General features: G+C 36.1%; 1 protein-coding gene across 1 annotated transcript in view; it reads left to right on the top strand.

The window, feature by feature from the left end:
* The first annotated feature begins 375 nt into the window (after positions 1-375).
* Positions 376-19,600, top strand: part of LOC116725582 (cAMP-specific 3',5'-cyclic phosphodiesterase 4C) — a 120,079-nt gene continuing 100,854 nt past the window's right edge. Inside the window, exons 1-2 of the mRNA XM_032571724.1 lie at positions 376-557; positions 11,990-12,039. Coding sequence (XP_032427615.1) covers positions 12,025-12,039 — 15 coding nt within the window. The 5' untranslated portion in view covers positions 376-557; positions 11,990-12,024. The remainder of the gene's footprint in view (positions 558-11,989; positions 12,040-19,600) is intronic.

The following is a 19,600-nucleotide window of genomic DNA, read 5'->3' as shown; positions in this document are numbered from 1 at the left end:
TCATCAATACACATCAAATATGTTGGTCAATATTTCATTTATTATGGTTCAAAAACAACTCTAAACTCTAAGGTAGTTTTAGTCTAGATTTAAATGAGTTTTGTAGAATTTTTCTCCACATAGAATGCTGCTTCTCCATGTTTGTTTCTGGAAATAAAACTAATATATAAATGCGGACGTAATGAAAAGCATGTTTGGGACTAGCATGAATGTATTTATTTTCAAAAGGTAAGTTTAATCTGACGAGTAAACGTGTCTCTACAGAGGAGCAAAGTAACAATGGAGAGAGAGACAGAGCCGCAGAGCAGACCTCGTGCTCGGCGTAGTAAAATTGTTTACGTGCCACAGCTTCTTGTCATGTGACCATACGGCCGACGTCACAGTGACGGCACCGGGCACGCAGCCCGGGTGGCAAGTTGCAGAGTTTGAAGTCTAAAGTGACCAACTTTTAACTGCGGCAATAAAATGGGACGCGGCGATAAGTGCAGCAGTGTAACCTGACAGTCACCTTCAGAGCAACCAGCTCCTCCAGAGGGAGAAACTCCTCCGCCGCCGCGGTGAGTGAAAAAACTGCTCGATGAAACTTTCCTCCGCTTTAAAAGCAGAGATGATGGGACGGAAGATGCGCTCATGTAGGAAGCTCCGCTTCTTCCCTGGCACCGTCTTGTTCAATGCAAATGCTTTAAAAAGTAACGCAAAAATACAGCTTCTTGTTCAGAGTTGCCAGGTTTCACGTATTGTAAGGTTGAAGTTAGAATGGAGTTCGGTTGTTGCTATTCATCATGAGGCGTCCATTTAAAGTTATTAAAGCAGCGGTTTACTGCAACACCATACCAACACTGACATAATATATAAATCTCTGGAAAAAACTAAGAGTCCACTGCACTGAACCCCATTGAAATCCTCCTGGTTGTTCCACCAAATGTTGACTTCTGAACTCTTCCTGAGTTAAAACATTAATATTGTTGTTTCTAAATGAATACAAACTTGTTTTCTTTGCATTATTTGAGCTCTGAAGAACTGCATCTTTCTCATTATGTTGACCAATTATCATTTTCTGCAAATAAATACAAACTTTTTGCTTGGAATTTCATAGAATAAAAGAACAATGTTCATTTTACTCAAACATATACCTGTAAAAAGTAAAATCAGAGAAACTGATCATTTTAAGTGGTCTCTTAGTTTTTTCCGGAGCTGTATGTGAGTATACAAGTGTGAATGACTGACTAACGGATGAATTGAATTAATTCACTTTGGTTTACTCATACTGGCTCTAATTCACAACAATGCCATATACTGTATATGTTTTATTATAAAATAAACAGATCTGCTTCCTGTGATCATTTCAGTTACATAGACAGATTTATTCAGATAAATTCACTCCAGTGTGATTATAATACAAAATAGTTCAATTAAGTGTGGGATTTTAACTAGTAATGTTAAAAAAATGGATAAATGAAGTTTTTAAACATACAGTTGTCATAACCGAAATGATGAAAGAAAATAACTTTACATGTATTTTACATAGAATATTTAATATGTATGTAATCAGATTTATTAGCTATGGCGTGTTTTTGATTAAAGTACTAACTTTGTTGAAGAGGTTGTATTAAAAATTATGCATGTGGCCTTATAGGATTATTACGTAATCTCTCATCTGGAGTAAGCATGTGGCAACTGTGGATAGTTCAGTCAATCAGCGTATTTACTTTGCAGGAACTCCTCATCATATATGTATATTAATATCTCTCGTATTTAATGTCCTTTCAGATCCAGAAAGTATTTTTGAATTTGAACAGCAGGGTCTCCCCCAGTGTATTATAAGCCTGGCGGGCCACCAGGCTTTACTTGTGCCCCCACCAGGCTAAGCATTGCTTATTTATTTCAGTTTTTTAAATTGTTTGCATTTTTTCAGACTTTATAGTTGGTGCTCCGGTGTTAATCTTCCAATCTTTCAAGAATACGTAATTATCAAGTGATATTTTCAAATTTCCTGTCAACTTTAAAGATTTTTTAACTCGAAATCATGACGGGCCGCTGGATGAATGACTGGCCTATCGCCTTAACCACGGGGCTTAGCAAGTTTTCTGGGGGAAACCTTGAACTGAATTTGAATCCCAAGCAGGCAATTCAGAATTTTATTTTTTAAGTTTTAGAAGTTTTAAAAGGGAAACATTAAGAAAAAGGTCCTTAGATGTCAGAATTTAAAATTGAAATTTGTAGGTTCTTCGTTAATCTCAACCTCAAAACTCATTATGGCTACCTTGTGTGTAAAAGATAGTATTTGCAGCAGTAAATATTTGATCTTAAAAACATAAACACCCCTTTTTCGTGAACACGACTAGTTTATGATTATACAAAACGCAAATAAATATGCTATTGTTATACTTTATCATTCCTAATAATGTCATTCCCAGAAATATGTAAATAGCAACCATCACAAGCGATTTTTGTTTAGTGGTCACTGTCATTCAATTCAGTTAGTCTTGGAAACTCCTATAAAACAAAATCCTCATCTGAAAGTTGAATGTTAGAAGAATTCATATTTTTCAGTATTGATTCAACATCGTAGTTTCTCAATACACATTTCTGTCTAATTTTTGACAAATAATCTTCCAAGATGTTCACAAAGAAGACTTCGCTACAGCCACAGTTGAATTGTTTCCGAGTTACTCACTGCAGTAATCCCTGTTGGACTCTTCGGGTTCTGAGTAAACCAACATGGAATGTGTTTCCCCAAAATATTTACCCATCCTCCTTTCCTCCCTTTATCTCCTTCCTTCCTCCATATCTGCTTCCTTCACTCCGTCTCCGTGACCCCCGGCAGAGACAAAGAACATCTTCTCCGCTTGACAAAGACAAACGTTCTGCCTTTTGTATCTGCTTTGTTCATAAAAACATTGAAGTGATGTTATCTTTACGTTTATCAGTTGCGTTGTGTCTCTCTTTTTTGTTTCTTGCTCTCTTATGCGAGAACAAAGAAATCTGTAGATTATTGATTACTATTTTTTCCTGTACGTTTGTGGTTTAAAATAGTTCTTTATTCCATTATTTTTGGATTTACCTGTGAGAACTTCTCCTTCATTCATCATCAGTTGGAGCAAAAGACGCTTTCTTTGAGGGATTTTCTTCTTCTACACTCACAGAGGAGTGACGTAACTTTTCAAATAGCCCCAAGCGGTTTCCTCAGTCTGACCTGTTTTTGTGCCGTGGGAAACTTAAAAAATTCTCAGTGTCATCAGTTTGACAAACGTAAACAGGGCTGACTGTCCCATCATCCCTTCGCTCCTCCAGTAGATGGCGCTCTGCTCCAGTTCTGAGCCTGATTCTCCTTCCCGCTCCGTTCAATTGTCTGCATCTGAGATCTGTTTGAGATGCAAACATGTGCAGCGGCATGCCTCAGATTGCCTTTTGTCTGTCATGCATGACTCACTGATAATATGTCAGGGAAAAACGGGTATTTGTCTTGTCAGTTCCAATGAATTTACTGTTGAGAAGATGACTAGGCTTTGATTAAATAAGAAAAGAGAAAGGTCTTATTGTAAGGTTGCCAGAGGAAATAGATTTCTGAGTAAAATTTGGAGTTTATTGTAATTGGAGCTCCGAAGGTTACTTGAGGTTGTTTTTTGTGTGTATTTGTATGGATATAAGGTCAGAAAGGTGGTTATATGGTCGTTTTCTGGGAGTTTAGACGTATAACTCTGATATTATTTATAGTTTAACGCTTAACTTTGGTCAATTCAACAATCGTTTCACGAGATCTTTGAATATTTGTGTAAAAAAAAAAGTGTACTATTAGGCAATCAGTTGTCATTTTTGAATATAGCAAGTCGTAATGAAGCAGCAAATTTTCTGAATGAAGGCCAGACGCTGGACCCTTCTGGCCGGTTTTATGTTTCATACTTTGCTCTAACCCCCAGCTGCCATATCTATATTAACTGTAATGATTCATGGAATGGCCGTTGTGGATGTAAGGAGCAAGTGAGTCACTTTTTTTTCTTTGTAGTGTGTTTCTGGTGCAGCAGTACTTCTGTGTAGTTCTTATCAGAGGTTTTTAATAATCACATCAGCTATCAGCTGTGCGTCACCGTAAAGGTGGCATCAAAGACGCCTTGAGATTTCACCCCATACAGTGGCTGATTGGACAATCCGGCAGGGGCGCTTCACCTCAGAGAGGCTAATTATTACCGACTTTGATGTGCCTTGTGGAGGGTTTTCCCTAAGCCACACATGAAACAGCTACGTTATGAGATATGGAAAATGCAGCAGAAAATGGGCTCAACTGCCTCAATCCTGGCAAAACAATGATTAAATCTAAATTATCTTCTGTTTTCTTATCAACCTGAGTCACGATTTTGTCCATTCATTCAATGCAACAGTTAGCACAGATAAAACAGCTTCAATTTGAGGGCATGATCAGAGCCATAGAGGTAATTAGTGAATGATTTGGTTTGAAACTTTAGCGGCACCCGTTCGCTTACTGCTGTCCTTTTGCACCAAATTCACAGAGCTGCTAACTAAAGCTTCACTGTTAAATTGAGTTAAATGTGTTACTCTTAAGAGAGAAAAACAACAACGTCAACTGTCACATATGACAATATGACTGAAAAACGTATCAGAATACAAGCGTTTCATATTAGTCAATGTCAATAATTATTGATTTGTTTTTTTAAAACATCTGAAATACTAGCAAACTGGTGATCCTGGTTTCTACTTTATCCACCATGTTTTTTAAATTTATTTTATTATTCTTATTATTATTACTTTTAAGCAGTTATGAGGCACAGTGGAGAAATCTTAAACTGCAGCTGCGCCAGTTACTCAATAGGTTGTTGCTAGGTAACCAAAGAGCGAGAGAGTTAGTAGAAGCCACCAGGTTGTGAGGTTGAGTTCTGTGCGAATTTGGATTGGACTTCAGTGAAATTATTGAATATTCTATCTGATGTATTATCTGTTGATATTGATCACATGTCTATCATATTGTTATTGATTTATTGCCCAGCCCTATTGCCAGACGTCGCACGACTTTAAATTATATATATAAACTCAAATATACACACATACACCCTCACAACAGTATGTGGTTACAAGTTGGAGAGAAACCACACAGTTTTTGTTGTCTTAATCAAGCATGTGGCTTCATTTTTAGGTTGATATGTGGCCAGAAAACAGAGAAAATTTAAATGTGATGTTTTTTTTTGTTTTATGACTGATTAGGCACTGACTTTTCTGGGATGTTCCAAAGCTTATATTATATTTACGGTAGTTGTTTAAAAACTTTAGGCTTTATTCGGTTCCATACAACGGCAAGAAAACCTAAAGAATATTTAATATAAAGTCAAATTTTAAAAAAATAGTATGGTTTTTTTTTGCTGATCACCCTCTTTTAAAAATTGAAAATCATGTATAATTTTATCTTGATTTGTATGTGAAAACTTGGGCTGTAACAGAAATGTGGGAATCAGTCTTATTCAACACGCTTGTCTGCTCTGTTATCAGAAAAGACACCAGCGTTCACTGAAACAGTTTTAGTAAAAACAGAAATGAGTCTAAAAGCTGAACTGAGCTGAATCTGTTCCCCACTGCATGCGATAAAAACGCATCACCAGATCTGCTTTGCACCGAAACAGCTCATCGTTATCACTGAATCAGTGAGGAAGACGCCAACACAGTGTCGTGATAACCTTCAGTGTCATGATGGACCAAATCTAATGTTTACTGCCGTTATGGAACCATTTCCATCTGGTGTTTTTATGTCAGATGTGTTTTATTTTTTAACTGTGATCCTATCCTTAAACCTTTAACAGGTTTTGTAATAAGTGTTGGAAAAGCAACTCTTTATTTTGCTTACACTGTATCTATTTATTTGATAGAGATATACAAAGGCCTGACATGATAACTAATTTTACTGGACAAAAAATTGTCCCATTAATTATGCGATAAACGATAATATTGTTGTTTTGAGGCAAAGTTCAAGTAATATATTGACAAAATTAAAGTTGAGTAGACTTTAATCTTGTAAAGAACAAATAACACTGGAACTGGAAGACACCTTAAATGTCCAACATAAAAACACAACAACCAGAAACAATAAATCAAACAGAAATAAAAACTACTTACAATCATAAACAAAATGGATTATGAAATCATCAGAATAGAAATGATGTTCATTTTAATTCATCTTGTGATTAATTGATTAATTGCTTTTCGCGACAGGTTTTTTAGACATTTAACATGACATAAACATTAGCAATTTGAAATATTGCAGTATTGTTTTGCATGAAACTAAATAGAAACATGTTTCGCACTGTGGGCTGAATGGTGGTGTGGTTGACAGCTCTGTTAGCTTTCAGCGTGAAGATCCTCGGTTTGGGAAGAACAAACTCAAAGTATTCACAGCCATTTTTACATTTACAACCACAAACTTCAATGTATTGAATTGAACCATTAGGCAAAACTGTTCGCTATTGTGAAGCAGAAGAAAAAAAGGTTACATGGGTTTCAAAATGTTTCACAAAAAAAAAATTGGAGACTAAAACCTAGAGACACAAATTGATGTGTCTCTCGCCTGAAACTTTAAAAGCAACGTATCATTTTCCTTCCTATTCACATTTATGCACAACATTGTGCTCTTGTGTTGTTTTGTCCCATAAAATCCCAGTAAAATACAGCTGATGCCTGTAATGTGACTAAACCTTGAAAAGGTTAAGTGCTCTGTAGGAACACTCTCTTCCAGTCTGTCTTTTAAACTCATTATATGGCAGACTGATTGAGCAGAAATGGATATGGGAGTCTACTAAAACAGGCTTACTGGAAGACCCGAAAAGGTCCACTTTATTTATTTTATCTGCAGTTTTAAATGATTTCCTTGTTGGTTGGTGGTTGCTGGATGTTGAGGCGAATGGATATGCATAATATGGGTTAACCATTGCGGTTGCTTTCACATTGCTATAAAATTCAATGTGATCGTTGTTTTGAAACTTTAACCAAGAGCTTGGAGAACCAAGATCACAACACCAGGCTTTTGATTTTCCGGTAAAGTTTATTTTTTAATCTGTGCTTTATAATTGAACTGAACTGAATAGTTCACCTGCCTGCTGTATCTACCTTAATTAGAGATTATTAGTGTCTGAAGTTTTGGTTGACTCTGCTGCAGAACCCACAGACTTAGTAGGAGCCCTCCTGATATTAAATAACAGAGATCATTATAGTCAGTCGTGTTACCTGAGGGATGGAGAAGTTTTCGTTAATTAAATTGTTAGAGACATTTGTGGCTTTTCATGGAAGTATGTCTCCCTTGGAGAAACAGCAAATGTCAGCTCTCATCTGAGAAAAGTCAGGCTGTCATTATTTTTGAGAAGCGATATCCTTGGAAACGATCACGGCAGAATGTCAGAGTGCACTCTCACTGCTGTGGCTGCCACTGCCAAAAAGCATTTTAAAGCTTAGAGCTAAGAGCTCAGATGAAAAACCTCCTGCAGACTGCAGAGGAGCATTTCACGACGCCAGGAGGTTTTTGGGCCACTGAAATGCCTCTTTTCTTCTTTGGACATAAAGCGTTACATCAAGCTTCAAAGCGTTAAATCACAAGTAATGATTTACGATGTGAGCTGTAGCTGCAGCTTAAAAATTAACTTCCTGTTTCAAAACAGTAGAACTGCATAGATCTATCATTTCAGTGAAAGGCCATTTGCTCTGCAGTTTTACAAAGTTAAATTAGTTCTCCATTCTTTTCCCATTCTATAGTTAGTGATGGCCAAAGAAATGAATGTTTATAACTGCTAAACAAACAAAGTTTTGACTGAGTAAAATCTAATCAAAGATGCTGAATAATCACTTCATTAAAGGGGAGATAATATGTATTTTTTAGTCACATAATGGCATTTTATAGCACAACCAAGTAACTGTTGTGCTTTAAACAGTTGGAGGTTTTTATAACAACTGAAGGTTGTTATAAAAATGCTTTATATGTCAAACATAACTTAAAAGAAATTTGACATAGCAATTTAACATCTTGAATTTGGACCTCCGGCTCTTTAAGAAGCTCCTACCTTTTCCGACACTCCGCCTTCAGCACGTTAAACTGTTTTTCTTCCTATTTCCAGGAATAAAAAATAGGAAGAATACTACAATATTACAATGCTCTGCAGTTTAACAGTTTCAAAACAAAGACAAAGGGGTTTTGATGTTCACAGTTTAAGCTCTTATTTGCTTCCTATATTACTAAACTCAGTTCAGTGCATTATTTAGTAGCACAAATAATTCAGTAAGCTCTGGTAGAAATGTGATTTTTACTGTACTGTGACATCAGACCAACTTTGCTGTAGTACATTCAACTTCCTGTTATTCGCTGAAGCTTCTGCCTGAATGTACAGGAAACAGAGAAAACTAGGTTTGACTCTTTTAATACTTTACAGTTACAACTGAGTGTTGTTATCTCTGTGCGCTATTAGTGCTTAGTACATTTATTAAAATTGGGCCAGTCAGGTGTTGGACATAATGTTTTCAGTCATAGATAAACATATCATGATATAAGTGTTTCATATCAGTCAATATCAATAGTTACTGACATGTTTTTGTTTTAAATATTTGAAATACTACCTAACTAGTGACACAACTTTTCCTGTTTTATCCACAGTTTTAACTCCAGGCCAGTGTTTTTTATTTTTAAGCAGTTATGAGGCAGAGTGGCAAAACCTTAAACTCTACAGGTTGTTGCTAGGTAACCGCAAGTTACTCTGCAGGTTGTTGCTAGGTGAGTTAGTTGATGCCACAAACCTAGCTTAGCTATCTGTGAGGATTTGAGTGGTTAAAGTCTTTCCTCTGCCTACATCTCCCAGAATGCTGTGCGGTTCTGGATTGGAGTTCAGTAAAGTTATTGAAAATTTTATCAGATGTGTTATCTATAGATATTGGTCTAATCTCTATTGTGATAAATATTGTTACTGATTTATTGTCCCTTTCTACTTGGACAAACAAATAACTAAATAACTAAATTTTTTCTGCGCCTCTGATTTCAACAAAGAATGATACATAAATTCTAGTTTCTGTGTAAAGTTGTCAATTGCTTTGTTATTTATACAGACTATGCAGCATGTTGCGATTATCGTACCATACAGTACCACAAAGGAAGGAAACCCCATGCTTAAAAAAAGGATGTGAAGAACTTATTTTCAAAGCCTACAATCAGGCTGAGAGGCAGATAAAATTTGCCTTTATGAGCTTCCGTATTTCACAAAGTTCTTTGAATCCAGCTGACGCAGATCAGATTGATCTGTGTGTAAATCTGCAGCTCAGTTCTCCACATCCTGCCCGTCTGAGCCACCATAGCTTGTAGCAAACAGACAGAGCTGGATGGCTAATAATGAAACCCTGATGAAGAAAACATGCTATTTGATTCAAAGAATTTGAGAAGTTGAGGTTTTCTTTCCTAAGAAATTCAGTGCAGTTTTTCTTCTGTTTACTCTTTATCGTTTTTGAGAATAGTTTGTTTTATTAAAGTATAAATTTATGGTTTTACCTTCAGAGGTTCTGGATATTTTAATAAAAGTCCTAATTCAGGTTTAATATAAAATATTTTCCATTTATTCGTGTTTGAACAAATATGTGTGGCTGCTATGTTTTTAGTCCTGTGATGCTCCGACTCTATAAAGAGATCAAAAATATTGTGTAGACCTAAAAACCTTTTTGGAAATGATTGCTTTGTTTATTTGCTCTTGGCAGAAGGCTGAGGTTCAAGTATCAACAATGAAAAATAAAAATATCTATTTTCTACTCTGCTCTTCAGTTTCTCTCATCGTAGAGTGAAACTAATTTAAACTAATAACTGGATATTGTGACGTGTTGTTTCATTGCTTCTGGACAGACCTGCACTACAAACAGAATATAATACAGGATTATTTGATGATAATAAATTATAGCTCTCCAAAAAGCAAACATCTGGGCTACCAGGCCTTGGTAGTTCCTGTTCCACTTTTATTTAGTTGTATAACTTGTTCTGCAGTTCAAATGACGCTCCAGTTGTTTGCATCTCCAGCACAGTGATATATTCTAACATATGACCGATATGGAAGAATAAAAATCTTTAATCTATAAATATCTTCACTTTGACTGAACTGAATATCCTGCAAAGAACTGAGATTATGAGAGAAACAGTTGAGACACAAACTCTTGGAGTGAAGCTTGAACTAATTGTCTGTATTCACCTTCTTTTCTTCTTTGAAATAATTACATCAGTACTCTACTGTTACGATGGATGACTTTATGATTTTCTGCCCTCTAGTGGAAGTGCTGGTTCAGACAAAATCCACAAACCTGTAACAATGGAGATGTCGTTGCACCAGTTGAAGAATATTGTTGACCTAAGAAATGTGAGAAATACATCTAGGAAACCTCATGTATTTTTGGAAGAAAATTAAATCTACTAGTTTGCTGATTTTGTCCTCAGTGTCCTTCATGCTTGCTCACACCACTGGAAAATAAATGATTCTTTAAGTGCAGGAGCATCATTTTCTTGTAGTATTTCTGTTTTATATATTTGAAGGCCAGAAAAGAGAGTTGATTTTGTGTCTGCTGGACCATGTTTGGCTGCATGTTTTGTTTTTTTCAAAGGACTCAATTTTCAGTCTTCTGCAAGGATCAACCTTATTTTTATTAAATGTAAGGAGTTTATATTTTCTGACAGCATTCCCAGGTCATTTGGAAGAGAAGCCACATCATCACAGGTCACATGTCGCACTTTTCAGTGTGTGTTATGTGCTTTATCTTTATTAAACCATCCTGAACTTAGTCTCATCTGATTTCATAGTTATTGATATATTGTGATTTTTCAAGGAAGCAGTTATTTTTTAAAGTGGCATTTTCCTCCACTAAATAATAGATAGAGGGTGAGTTTATTTAAAGTTTCACTGTGGGTAGAGTTTACTTTGTGACAATAACACAGAGAAGCAGACAAACCCTGTAAATTAAATGTCAAATAAAAGCACTAAAGGTCAAGTCTCTGCTGGAGTTGTAATTGTAGCTCTGATTAAGTGTTAATGAAGGACAGGTTGACCTGCAGTTAATTTACCTCTTGTTACCAATCATCTCTGAAAAGCTTTGTGAGGTAATTTAAACGTGAATCTTTTCTCTCTTCTGCTGATTTTATTTGGCTGTGTAGATTCAGGACTCAGTGGATCTGATTTTGTTGTTAAAAGTATGAGAATAAAAAGTGTTTAAATAAATTTATTTCACTTTCTGGTTGGAGAGAAAAAGGCTTTTAGCTCCTGTGTCTTCTCCTTCTGGTCCAGTCGTTGGCTGTAAATGCCGGTGATGAGTCAGATGAAGAGTTTATAAATGACCCGCCTCGTTCTCCATTCGTTTATTTATTATATATTTCATGTTTTAAAATTCATAAGGGTGAAAGATTACATCAAAGTAGTAAAAGGTTGAAAGCTCAATATGAACGACTTAAATCTCTAATGATGCATTTGTCTTTAATGCTTGATAACAAATTTTGCTAGACGATAAATTGTCCCAGAACTTATAATATTGTTGTTTTGAGAACATTTTAAAGCAATATAGTAGTACTAATGGCATAAAAACACAAGATCACATTCTCAAAGGTCGATAAACTTTAAATTCTTAAACACTCTAACTGAGAGATATGTTAAATATCCAAAGTAAATAAAGAAAACAACAGAAACAACAAATAAAATTAATTAAAAGTCTCTGTAAATAAAATAATCTTTCAAAAAAAAGGGATAGTTGGGACCAAAAGACCAAACTGAAGAGAGAGAAAAGAGAAAAACGATAAATCAAGCAAATGGAAATGATTGAGCTTCTCTTAATTTATCATGCGATTAATTGATTTATTGTTTATTGTGACAAACCTATAAAGCAGGAAGTTTCTGTGTTTTATTTTTATTTCTCTTTCTTAAGAATCAGAAGACTTAAACCTTTAAAGACATGTTGTCCATCACTTTAACACGTTGTTCTGTTTTCGTTTCAGCTCCTGTCTCACTGTTGGACATCTAACCAGCATCAATGTCTAGATTTCAGGTAAGTAAGATTAATGTCTTCTTCTTCTTCTTCTCTTATGCTCTCCTAACTCTCTGCATCTCTGCAGCTGTTATCTGTCTGCCTGTCAAATGACGATGTTAACTTGAATAAAGGTTATAAAAGGTTTTCTTCTTACTTCAGCTCCTTGTTCAAACAAAAACAGGCTCACAGAGGCGCTGATCAAATGAGCTTTGCTCCACTGAGTGAAAAGCCTTTTATGATGAATGTTAATAATACCTCTATCTAGCTCAGTGTGTTAATGTATTCAGAGAGAATATGTGATTGTGAATTTGTTAGGGGGAAGAAAAACCTTCATTTGAAAATGTATTAGCTCAACTTTAGAGCCTTTTTAATGAGTTATTTTTTAATGTGAAGCAAACAAAATTTCATCTTTAAACCAAAAAAAGAACCACAGTCATAGTTATTTGTAGTGGAGATAAGATAGTTTATATTATAATCCATGTTTTAATCCATTTCCTCTTCTTTTTTTTTGTTACAACTCCTTTTTAAAAAAATCCTTTATACAAATGTCTATTACAGAAGAGTGGCTGTCATTAGTGCTAAAATTAGCTTCTTAGAAGTTCACTACTTCTTAATTTTGTAGAAACTCCACAGTTTTCTGCTGTGTGGTTGTTCATACTGTTATTTACATCCGACTGCAATCAGACGTCTGTGTGAGCAGGTTCTGACCACAAAGCGACCCGGATGCGCAGAAGACCGTAGACGTCACGCAGCAGCGCAATGTTTACTGAAGTAATAATGGTTAGAGCCGTTTATGGATCGATTTTAAAGCTTTTTAGCAAAGGAAACTAACAAGAGGAAGGAAGAAAAATTAAAGTCATGTGTTGGTGCTATGTGCTTCCGCACTTATTTACGTCCAGATTTACTGCGTCTCGCTTCTTCTGGTGCAGAATTATGACGCACGTTTCACATCAATGATGTAAAAGTCGGATAAAATGCGACACGACTGCAGACGTTTTGAAAACAGTTGGATATTTATTTGAATTAGTACCATATATGAAATTTGTTTCTTTTTTGGGGGGGGGATAAGATTTGAATTGGGTTGTTCGGACTGCCGTTAAAAAGTTGAATATGTGTCGCATTTACCTGCTGTGTGAATGTAAGCTAAGAGTCTGTGAGCTCGATCTGTTCCAGTGTGAAACGGACGAGTTTTTCCTCCCACCTCTAATGATGACAATCTGCAACATTTAGGGTTCCTGTGCTGCAAACTCTGGTTTTAATGTTTCTAATGTGAAGCCTAAAAACAAGAGAATATTGAGAATATATTCCGGTTCTAGACTTTGTTACATATAATTTTGTCTAAATATGGCACCCATTCTCTGGTTTTTTGGAGCCTGACCACTGTCAAATCATCTGCTATAAATTCAAGGTGAAGGTTTCTCTATTTAGACTTTTTGGCTGAAAAACGTGTGAGAACTCTAAAAAATATGGAAGTTTGACACAAAAAGAAAATGTCGCCGGCCTCCAATTATTCTCATTTTTAACCTCAATTCTTTCATCAAATGGCCTTTTCACTGTGAATAATTATTTTCATCTGCCCCCAAATTGAATTTCAGCACAGCTTCCTGTTGTAGGAACATAGAAAAGCAACAGTGAAACTCTTGTGAGGCTTTTTTAAAAAGAATATGTCATGTTTTTCTTTTTAACTTCTTCATTTTCTTTGTTGTTTGCTGTCCCAACGTTTCAGAGACATTCAGTCATTTTGTCTTTTAGTATTCCCCTGGAACTGAAAATAAACACTTTATTTTTAGAAAAAGCTCTTTTTCAGCCTGCAGAGTTAATTGAGTTAATAATGAGAAACCCACACAGAGGCGGTTTTAAGTGACACAATTGGAGTAACGTTAATTACATTCTGAACTTCTGGGCAACATCAAACATACAGTTAAATGTTTTTTGTTTTTTTGTTGTTTTAGAAGAGCAGATTTCCTCTGGCGATCTGCTGCGACACACACACACACACGTGTAGACCCAGCAGGGAGCCTTAAACCTCTCTGCTCTTCTCAGCATCATAACGGATCGGTGTTCGTTTTCTTCTCTGCTTCCCTTGCTGAGATGAGTTTACGAAGGGTTAATGTTCTCTGCCGTCTCACACTTTTCACACGCTGAGCTCTTTTGCTGTTTGTGTGCCGAGTTTCTTCGACGTGTGAGCGTATGTTTGGTGTGTGAGACCATAGAGGAGTGTAAATGTCCTGCAGAGCAGATGGCGGCTGAGTGGAAATTTCCTGGAAATAAGATTATACTGCATGGCCCAATCGTCTCGGAAGCAACCTGTCTGCCCGGCTGCATTTAGCATATTTTATGTCATTATTATATCCTGACATCAACACTCTGAGAAATTTTATAAATGTACAAGCAGTAATGTTTATTTTAAGCTTGAATGACTTTAAAACTCGAGTAATAATGATAAAGGTTGAGATAGCATAAATTCAGTTTTTTATTTCATATTTTTTGACTATTTTATGAAATATGTTGGTTAATTTGTGTTTTTGGTTTGATCATAGTGCACTTTCAACACCATCTGCTGCTTCCTGTTTAAATAGCAGAACATCACTCCAATTTATTTACACTTTATCTTTTGCTTAGCATGTATTGACAATATGCAGATTTGGTTTATTAAGCCACCCAGCCTCGTTAATGAGGTGAAACATCCTCCTTTATTCTGAACACAATAGACTGATTATGAATGATTCTTGTTTGTTTGTCATGAAAAACAAGGCTGATGGATGATGTGTGGAGCCAAATTATGAGGATTTCTTTTTGACTCCACAGCCTTTGATTAGCTGCAGTTAAGAGTAATTGCCACATTCTTTTCAAAAATGCAATAAGAAAAGAGAAGAAGTTTGAGAGACAACATCAAAAGAAAAAAAATACAAGATTATAAACTTGTGGAGGAAAATAAATACTTAAATAGAAAGTAAATTACCAACAGTAATTTTAAAAGTATGACAAACATATCTGCTCTTGAGAGACTACAATTAAACTTTGACATTATAATTTATGTGTTTTTAGATATTGTGTTTTTGTTCTTGTTCTCTACTGTCTGTATTTTATTTTATTCCTGTATGTTTCTTGTTTGAAATAAATATATTTGGAGAAAAAAGAGAGAAAACACAAGGAGAGGAAATAGAACAGTCTTCACCTCCTTCAAAATAAGAGCATGAATATAAAACTAAAACCAAAACTTCAACACAGAAGTTGAACTTTATTAAACTTAAAGTTTACAAAACAGCCAATTAAATTAGCACTTTAGAACTGGAAAAAATTATTCACAATTCAGAAAAGCACTTAAGTGTTAAATGGAAAATTAGCTTTGCAGTTAATGGAAGTGAGCCACCAAGACTCTGTTTTTGGTTTGTATTGACGGTGATATAAAGGCATCTATAGAGTTATTGGTAATAATTATTATAGGGATGTTTTTGTCTTCACCCAACTCTCAACCTGATAAACCCTGATGTCATATTTTTATTCCTGAATTTCAATATTTTGTGTGAAGACCACTGAAATTACCGTATTTTTCGGACTACAAGCCGCTACTTTTTTTCCCCACACTTTGAACCATGAGGCTTGTAGCCCGGTGCGGCTTTTCTGTAGTTTTTTCATCAACCGCCAGGGGGCTCTTTAGCAGGAAGTGAATCGTTGGAAGTCAAAATTGGAAATCAAAGAAGAAAGTGCTAATTTTCATTTAGAACAAGCACATGCTAGCAACAAACACGACGGAGAAATATTTAATAAAAATATGAAATAATAAAAATTCTGATATTTCTCCGTCGTGTTTGTTGCTAGCATGTGCTTGTTCTAAATGAAAATTAGCACTTTCTTCTTTCTGACTTTAATCTCAGAATTCTGACTTTGATCTCAGAATTCTGACTTTAATCTCAGAATTCTGACTTTGATCTCAGAATTCTGACTTTAATCTCAGAATTCTCAGAATTATGACTTTAAACTCAGAATTCTGACTTTCTGACTTTAATCTCAGAATTCTGACTTTAATCTCAGAATTCTTTTTGTTTTTCTTTCGGTGGCCCTAATCCTCTACCATAAAAACCCCCCTCAATACTCGAAACCCTTAAACGAATATGGGTGCTGTTATTTATCCTCAGAGTACATTTGTGTCAGTGTTTTTATCTGTGGATGTTAAAGAAGATGTTAAAGTCTATATTATACCAGAAATAAAATGGAGATATTTACGTTTTTAAATCCCCTTTATGTCAGAGTTTGTTCCCAGACGACGTTGTGTCAGAGTGATCGCACTCGGCGTTGACATGCTACTTCTCAGTGACTTAATGGAGGTGAGATGTGAGGTTCAAGCCTGGCTGCGTCGTGCCACACTGAGCTGCACATATGACAAAGCACTTGGGGTGAGTTGTTGACTCACAGGTATTGATGCGGCGCTCTTGCTTAATGGAGAAGCGTGGCGAGCGCAGAACCTGCTGAGAACCCACCTTCCCATCTGATCACAAACGCTTTGCTGCCTCCATCTCATTCTCACTTCCTGCGAGTGTCATGGCGGGAGGCTGGCCAGGTGATAACGCAGCCAGCTGCTTCGTCTCTGCTGCTGATGGGTGAGAGGGAGGCAAGAAAAGCCTCAACACCTCAGCGACAAAGGAGCATGTTGAAGCAAAACCAAAAAGATGGTGCTGAATAAATAAACTATGAAACTATAAATAAAAGTGCCAACTTTAGCGAGAAGATGAGATTAGTGTCACTTAAAACTAGAGAATTGCATTTAGTTCAAAAGCTTTGTTTTTTGTGTTTTCTCTCCATCAATAAAAAATGAAATAAAATCTCTTCCTTTGCCTAACTAACTAGGTCAGAGAAAGAGAGTAATTCAGTTACCAGAAGCATACTTTACTACGCTGACTCTAAACCAGAGGCGGACACCTCGACTAACTGGGTTACCTCGACTAACTGGGTTACGCTCAAATTAAACGTGAACAGGAAACCCAGTTTCCATGATGGTGGTGAGGGGAAACCTGATATCATGTCTGCACCCCTTAATGTCGGCTACATTAAACATTAAACACACAAAAAAACAGATTTTTCTGAGAAACCTCAAAAAGTAATAGTCACCTGGTGTTTTTCTTATGTATTTAGATAAATAGATCAGTTTTATCATACCTGAGAACAAAAACTAATGTAAAGAAACAATCTGCTGCTAAATTTTATTTAAGAAATACTAATACTAATAGGAAAATCAGGAGTCAGCAACTCATTCATGTTAGAATAGAATAGAATAGAATTCAACTTTATTGTCATTGCACTGTCACAAGTACAAGCAACGAGACGTAGTTTGCATCTATCCAGAAGTGCTCTACGAGATATAAATATTTATTTACAGATGTACAAGACTATGTATGTATAGACTATAAGGGGTTATAGCAAGAGATATAGATATTGTGTATAAATATAAATATGGGAGCTATATGCACAGATTATACAGATTATACAGAATATACAAGAATGTTAGGGAATGGATTATAGATAAATAATGGCAGATAAAATTTACAGGTTGTATGTGTGTGTGAAGAAAACAGTCCGTGATGTGTGTGTGTGTGTGAGGATAGTCCATGTGTTATTGTTGTATGAGAGGATAGGGGAGTACAGTCCTTATAGTTATGTTTTATGTCAGGAGGCGTTCAAAAGCGTGACAGCTGTGGGAAAGAAGCTGTTCCGGTTCTGTGTTCTGTGTGTTCAGAGATTATAATCTGTATATTTTGGTGATTATTATTTAAGATTCTTCTGCCTCTGTGTTATCTTGATACATTTTGACTCATGAAGAGAAATCTTGTTTGCAGAAACATTATAATCCATTTTATTTATGATTTTAGTTGTTTTACTGCAACAATTTATCATCCAGCAAAATGTGTTATTGAGACAGCAGGTCTGTCATCTGAACACTTTTCTATTTAAGATTTGTTGCTGAAAATCAAAGAAAAACACAAAAAGTCTCCATCGGCTCCATTTGCTGGAGGCCCATTTAAATAATTCCCAAACTTCAACCTGAGGCCACACAAAACTACTTTGAGGGCCACAAATGGCCCCTGGGCCAGACTTTCGACTCCCTTAGTCTATGAGCAACTTTTGTAATTCTAGACACCTTGCATGTTTTTGTTTATGTCTGGAAATTTCACGAATGCATGTAACTCTGTAGGACAAAAAGATTATTCTTTTACTTGCTGCCGTGATCGAACAGTCCAGTTATTATTCGTATTCTTCTCTTTTCTCGCTCTCTGTGTCGGCTACGCTACACACATACACGCAGACCGGTTGCCACGGCAACTCACTGACAGCAGCTCCACTAATGTATCAGGATTCAAAACAAAACAAAAAACCCCCCCAAAAATCACGCAAACATTTCACCAACGGTAGCGGGATCTTGTGCACGTGACGTCACGTTGCAACGTGTCTGTGCTGGATTTTGCAGCTCGTATCCAAACGTCCACCTAAATAAATCTGTATTTTTACTCTTTAATAATGTGCAGCTGTGTGTGTTTCATCCGTATGTCGGCTTTCAAACCCTCTGTTCCACTCTGTAGCTTTACAAAACAGGTCATTCAATAATCTCACCTTCTTCCCACCGAGAGTGGACAGCTGTGAAAAGGTGAGAAATAAGCAGCAGATTAAAATAAATTTTTTTCAATTGCTTTCATTGTGACTTGTGCAACGCCACAAATGACTTCCATTATTACCAGATCAGGTGTAAACGACATTTCCGACAAAGTTGGGCAGCGTCTAATGCAAACTTCTTCTGAAGCATAAAGACGTTTAGATGAATTTTACATTATGTTGTTCTTATTTAAAGGTTGCAGCAGGGCTGTTTGGAAACAAAAGTAAAAACAGAGGAGAGATTTTATCTGAGAAGAGGTTGTTCAATGTAGTAACAGGTGAAGAGAGAAGCTGACAGTCATGTTTTGTTTTTCATGCTTGAGAGAACCAGTCAGGTAAAAACAGATGAGATCAATATCCATCAACGCTCAGATCTTCTCTAAAACACAGATTTCACCAAAGTATCATAAAAAGCAGAAGTTCTTTGAGCTTCCATGTTTTCTTAGTTCTCTTATCTCATTTGACCTGATTAATTTAAGAGAAGCCATTTTGTTTCTTTATTGCTTACACCAAGTCGCACATTTAGAGTTGTTTTCTGAGCCAGACAAGGCTGCTGTCTGTCATCCAGTCGTCTTATCAATTTGCTCCGCATCACTGAACATCTAATGGATGAGAAAAGAGAGCAAACACACAACACACACACACACACGGCTAATTTGATGCTTAGGGAAGAAGACAAACAAACTACTTACTTAGTGTCAGATGTGAAAAGTGTTTGTGTTGTGTTTGCCATCCCCTGAGGGCGAACTGAGCAGATGTCCCTCCATCAACACATGTGAATTCATTGTTTATTCAGAGACTTATTTATTAAACTATTTATAACTGTGACAGTGATTATTTTAGCTCACATCTTGTTATGCACACATGGATCTTATCTAAGGAATTTACATAAAATATATGCGCAGATGAGAGGTGATGGTTTTTAAGCGTTGGT

Source organism: Xiphophorus hellerii, chromosome 9 (genome assembly GCF_003331165.1).
Source record: "Xiphophorus hellerii strain 12219 chromosome 9, Xiphophorus_hellerii-4.1, whole genome shotgun sequence".
NCBI lineage: Eukaryota > Metazoa > Chordata > Actinopteri > Cyprinodontiformes > Poeciliidae > Xiphophorus > Xiphophorus hellerii.
Note: the sequence above shows the minus strand (reverse complement) of the source record. Positions and strands in the feature narration are given on the sequence as shown.